The sequence below is a fragment of the Nicrophorus vespilloides genome, unplaced genomic scaffold (genome assembly GCF_001412225.1).
Source record: "Nicrophorus vespilloides isolate i.1.1-1 unplaced genomic scaffold, Nicve_v1.0, whole genome shotgun sequence".
Taxonomy (NCBI): Eukaryota; Metazoa; Arthropoda; class Insecta; order Coleoptera; family Silphidae; genus Nicrophorus; species Nicrophorus vespilloides.
This window is the reverse complement of record NW_017095592.1, coordinates 12,734-18,252: the sequence shown is the minus strand read 5'-3', so window position 1 is coordinate 18,252 and position 5,519 is coordinate 12,734. Positions and strand designations below refer to the sequence as shown.

At 30.7% G+C, this 5,519-nt stretch overlaps 1 protein-coding gene across 1 annotated transcript; it reads left to right on the top strand.

Annotated features, from left to right (window-relative positions):
* The first annotated feature begins 4,408 nt into the window (after positions 1-4,408).
* On the top strand, positions 4,409-4,726 carry LOC108557893 (furin-like protease 2). Its single transcript, XM_017914608.1, has one exon. It carries the CDS (start codon positions 4,526-4,528, stop codon positions 4,724-4,726), a length of 201 nt encoding a protein of 66 aa, XP_017770097.1. The 5' UTR covers positions 4,409-4,525.
* Positions 4,727-5,519: the final 793 nt, after the last annotated feature.

Sequence of the window (5,519 nt, the reverse complement as noted above, 5' to 3'; positions counted from 1 at the left end):
GTTTTCTTGTAATTTATTATTGAAATTGAAGTTTTTTGTTCGAAGCGTACAAAGTAGCATCTTTAGATTTTTGCTAATAACTCAGAAAGTAGGATAGATGGAAGAATGATTTAATACATTAATTAAAGCTTAATATATACGGAATAAAATGAGTATAGTTGCATGTTTGTGATGCTCTTGGATTTCTTGTAATTTATTATCAAATTTGAAGGAAAGTCGATAAAGCAAAATTTTGCAAAAAATAGAATGGATGGAATAATTATTTGTGAGACTAATTAAAGCTGAGGATTCAAGGATTTTAATGAGTATACGTGCATATTAGTGATGCTTTTCGCTTTCTTGTAATTTATTATTGAAATTGAAGTTTTTTGTTCGAAGCGTACAAAGTAGCATCTTTAGATTTTTGCTAATAACTCGGAAAGTAGGATAGGTGAAAAAATGATTTAATATATTAATTAAAGCTTAATATATAGGGAATAAAATGAGTATAGTTGCATATTTGTGATGCTCTTCGTTTTCTTGTAATTTATTATTGAAATTGAAGTTTTTTGTTCGAAGGGTACAAAGATTTTTGCTTATAACTCGGAAAGTAGGATGGGTGGAAAATGATTTAATGCATTAATTAAAGCTTAATATATAGGGAATAAAATGAGTATAGTTGCATGTTTGTGATGCTCTTGGATTTCTTGTAATTTATTATCAAAATTGAAGGAATGTTTTTGTTAATATCTTAAAAAGTATGAAAGGTAGAATGATGATTGACTGCACCACTAAAAGATAAATATATATGATGTAAAATGAGTTTGAGTTTTGTTGGAATTGAGGTGTTATTTCAGTATGCATAATGAACATTGATGGCATTACTACTTCCAAGTGAAAGGAAATTGGTTGGGGTGATGGTGATATTAATATTAATTATTTAGGAACACGAAAATTATTATATTTGACGAAATTAAACTGTTCGTCCCTTTATATATGTATATATTTTTAGGGGTTTGGAAAGAATTAACTTAATGTGCACGAACAAATGTAATGAAAGCGTAATTTGACAAATCAACGGATCGCGTGTTTATTTGGGGTGTATCATGGAGTGTTTCTTTTCTTTTTCTCTTTTTTTCTTAGATATATATGTTTCCTCATGAATCACGAATCAATTAATTACGCTTTGTCCTTACGCAAATAGCCGACTTCCGTGAGAAAAGGGAATTTGTAAAAAAAAAAAATGTAGTTGCGAGGATGCAGGAGATTCAGAGTACAAAAGGACGAAATAACCTTTTTTTGGGAAAATAATGAAGCTGGTAATTGGAAAATTATTGTTTCCTTTATGCCCAGGCAAGAATGGAATTATCTCTGTGTGTTTGTATGTGTGTTTGCTCGAGTCGGAAAGTGAGTTATGTAATTGAATGTGGGGAAAGCCTTGAGGTGAACTGTGCATTTGCTTCGTAATCATCGTGACCTAAAACATTGCACTTTTGTTGCTTTCCGAATGACCGTCAGAAATTGAAACACGTTAGTTTATAATATTGCATAAAGTATTGAAACGCTTCAAGGATTTTGTATTCAAGTGTGCAGAACAAAGGGATTTTCAATTTCTATTGTTTTTGTTTTCACTTTGTTTTGTTTTTTTGTTGCTTTTGTTTTAGAGAAACGAGGGTGCATTAAGGATGATGTTAGATCCCCCCACAAAGATTGTGTCTCTCTGCGTTCAGATAACTTTATTGCCGTTATTACTATCTGTTTCTGCGTTGCTTAAGGGTGCCGTCGCGCATTTACTGCACGAGCCATAAGGGCAACAATACGCCGTCACGATAACAACAGTTTACATAATTTACCCTTAATTCATGCACACAAATACGCTAGATGTGTGTACGTACGTATTTGTCTGCCAGAAGCAGCGTCAACTTCAAGATCAGTTGTACACGCCACTAATCTTAATTAATTTCACCACTCGAATAATTATGCGAAGGGCTTTTACCTAACGTTAAATGGAAATAGCGTTGAATAATATTTACTTGTAAGGGATTTCTTTTCAGTTCCATTTGTGTTTATCTTTGTCTTTCAACCTAAACCTGTGGTTATATCATGTGTGTGTGTGTGTTTTCTTTGGTATGAGTTGTCGCGGTGGCCTTGTTTAAAATGTAGTCATTTGTCTCTGTTCGTCCTCGGATGGCAAAGGGCACTAATCCGAGCATTATCCGCTGCACGGTCTCCTCTTACGTCAGGGTAGGGTCAGATACCAATTCCGAGCGGTTGGATGTGCGTGCTCTTTACGCATAATTCGATCCCATCCGATGTTTAACCTTTAGATTTTATCCAATTTCTCGATAACCGTGAAAGCCAGATTGATGGTAGTATATGCAAATTAAAGTTACAAATATAGGGTATAAAATGACTGCAGTTAAATGTTTCCAAAGTTTGTGATTTACATACAATTTACTGTCAAAGTTGAAACAAAGTTTCATTTGATTTTTGCTCATATCTCGTAAACAAGGATAAATGGACTAACAATGAAATACACAAATTAAAGTTAAATGTACAAGGAATAAAACGAGTGTATTTGCATGTATGTAACTCTCTTGGATTTTCTGTAATTTAATGTCAAATTTGAAACAACATTTTTTATAACCATTGAAAATATAGTTTTGTGTTTATATCTCGAAAGGTTGGATAGATGGAATAATGATTGAATACATAAATTAAAGGTAAATATTCAATATAAAAGCATATTAGTCAAATCCTTTGTTTATCTGTAATTTATTCTCAAATTAAAAACAAATATTTTGGTAACAGTTGGAAAAATTGTGGCTTTAGATTTTTGCTTATATCTCAAAAATTATGGTAGTTGTATTAATCATTGAATGCAATAATTAAAGATAAATATTTAATGAATAAAACTGTAATTTACAGTAAATGTTGCGACACGTTAATACATCTTGAAACAACATTTTTTTTATAACCATTGAAAATGTAGTCTCCTTAGTTTTGTGCTTATATCTCGAAAAGTAGGAGAGGTAGAATAATGATTGAATATATGAATTAAAGCTAAATGTTCAATATAAAATGAGTGTAAAAGCATATTGGTCAAATCCTTTGTTTATCTGTAATTTATTCTCAAATTAAAAAAAAATATTTTGGTAACAGTCGGAAAAGTTGTGGCTTTAGATTTTTGCTTATATCTCAAAAACTACGGTAGATATATTAATCATTGAATGCAATAATTAAAGATAAATATTGAATGAATAAAACTGTAATTTACAGTAAATGTTGTGACACGTTAATATATTTTGAAACAATATTTTTTTATAACCATTGAAAATGTAATCTCCTTATTTTTGTGCTTATATCTCGAAAAGTAGGTTAGGTAGAATAATGATTGAATACATAAATTAAAGCTAAATATTCAATATAAAATGAGTGTAAAAGCATATTGGTGAAATCCTTTGTTTATCTGCAATTTATTCTCAAATTAAAAACAAATATTTTGGTAATAGTCGGAAAAATTGTGGCCTTAGATTTTTGCTTATATCTCAAAAACTACGGTAGTTGTATTAATCATTGAATGCAATAATTAAAGATAAATATTTAATGAATAAAACTGTAAAATTTACAGTAAATTTTGTGACACGTTAATATCCTAATTTTTATGATTAGATTTTAGAAACTAATTCGAATATTTGCCTTTGTTCCACGTAATGAGCTACCCTTGAAAATAGTTCTCGGCCATGAATTGTTGCCACCCAAATCCATTAACAGATTTCGAATGAATGGCAGAAGTAGTTCGACATTGATTTCGAAAACCATTTTTGTGCCAAAAATAATAACTAAATTTTTATTAAAATATTGTTTCACGCAAATATTTAATATAACTAGAGCGTTTTCATGAATGCGTAATTTCAAATTTGACATTTCTGGTTATTTTATTGATTTTACGTTTGGGAAATTTGGGTAATAATAAACAATTTTCACGTGTGAAATCAAATTTGACAGGTGACGTTTATGGTTATTTTAGTTACATAACTTTGGTAGATTTGTCGGCACAGCATTCGCTTTTATTTATAAACGCGTTAGTCTTTTGTAAATAGTAAACAATTTTTGACAGAAAACGATGTAATTGAGTAAAATCAAAGAAGAAAAAAAACATTTTTTGTAAGTTGTACAGTTATGAAATTAATTTGAAATTAAACGATTTTTAATTAATTATATGTAGATTTCGATCTCCGATGATTATTTGTTTGCATGTTTCAATTTTACGAGGTAAGTTAAAATTTTGTAACTTTGTAGCTTGATCATAAATAATCAAAAATGAATACACAAATTGCTGTAGAATTTCTATTACGTAAACCGAATTTATAAATTTCGCAATTCGAATCTTTCTCTAAATGTGTACTTTTGTTTTGTTTCAGGTCGCCGTCTATGATCCTGCGAGGATTTTCGCGCCTTCCTTCTTTCTAATTAGAGCAAAAAAATCTGTTTCTCCGTTCCGATCTTGATAATCTCTTGAGATTTGGAAATATCTTCGGATATTATGGTTTTAGTGAAATTGTGCAGTCTGCTGGTGCTCGTGGTCGTGGCCACGGACGGTTCGGCCCGACCCTCTGCGATCTACAACAACGAGTTCGCCGTTCACATCCCGGACGGGGACGCAGACGACGTCGCCGGTCGTCACGACTTCATCAATCGAGGACAGGTCAGTCTACCACCAATCCTATACCTCTTAATTGCTTAACCTCAGGTTAACTCTAATCTTTTTATATCTGATGATTGCGCGTGAATTTAAACTCTCCCCAGTAATTCGAACAACGGAAAAAAAAAACGGTTAATTAAACGACGCCTTCACATGCTAATTGCTCGCGAATGCGATTCGACGCGGCGAAAAGGGCGAGAAAAGATTAACGACTCCTCCGCCCATTCTCGTTTTTTCTTTCTCTGTACATTTCACCATTCGCCTAGTTGCAGTTTCGCATGCAAATTTCATTAGGCCTTAATTTACACATTAAGATAACACCTATAAAAGAAAGCGAACCGCAATCGCCTCATGAAATATTTATGTTGCTTAATTCATATCAAACGTTTTCTTTTTCTTTTTTGCTCTTGTTATTATTATTTTTGTATAATTAATTTATACCGACTCGTATGATTTATTCGAAATTTATTACACATCTTAAGTAAATACATTCAAATTTAATGATTGATGTCTGCACTTTAATAAATCATTATTTTTTTTTAATTATTTATATAATTATGAAATATTCAGTTAAATTAGTTTATATAAACATTTCTTTGATGATTGATTTATTCAAATTTCTAATTAACAATTGTTAATTTTATTTTGTTGTTGTATTTGTACAAATATTTTCCATTCAATAAATCATTCCAAATACATAAAATACATATACAAATAGTAAATTATTTAGGAAATTTAGTAAATTCAAAATAATTTTAGAAACTAATTTGAATATTTGCATTTGTTCCACGTAATGAGCAACCCTTGAAAATAGTTCTTAGCCATGAATGAAGCA

Bases quoted from the DNA above. Each gene is read 5' to 3' on its own strand.
- LOC108557893 (XM_017914608.1), top strand. From the start codon at position 4,526: ATGGTTTTAGTGAAATTGTGCAGTCTGCTGGTGCTCGTGGTCGTGGCC.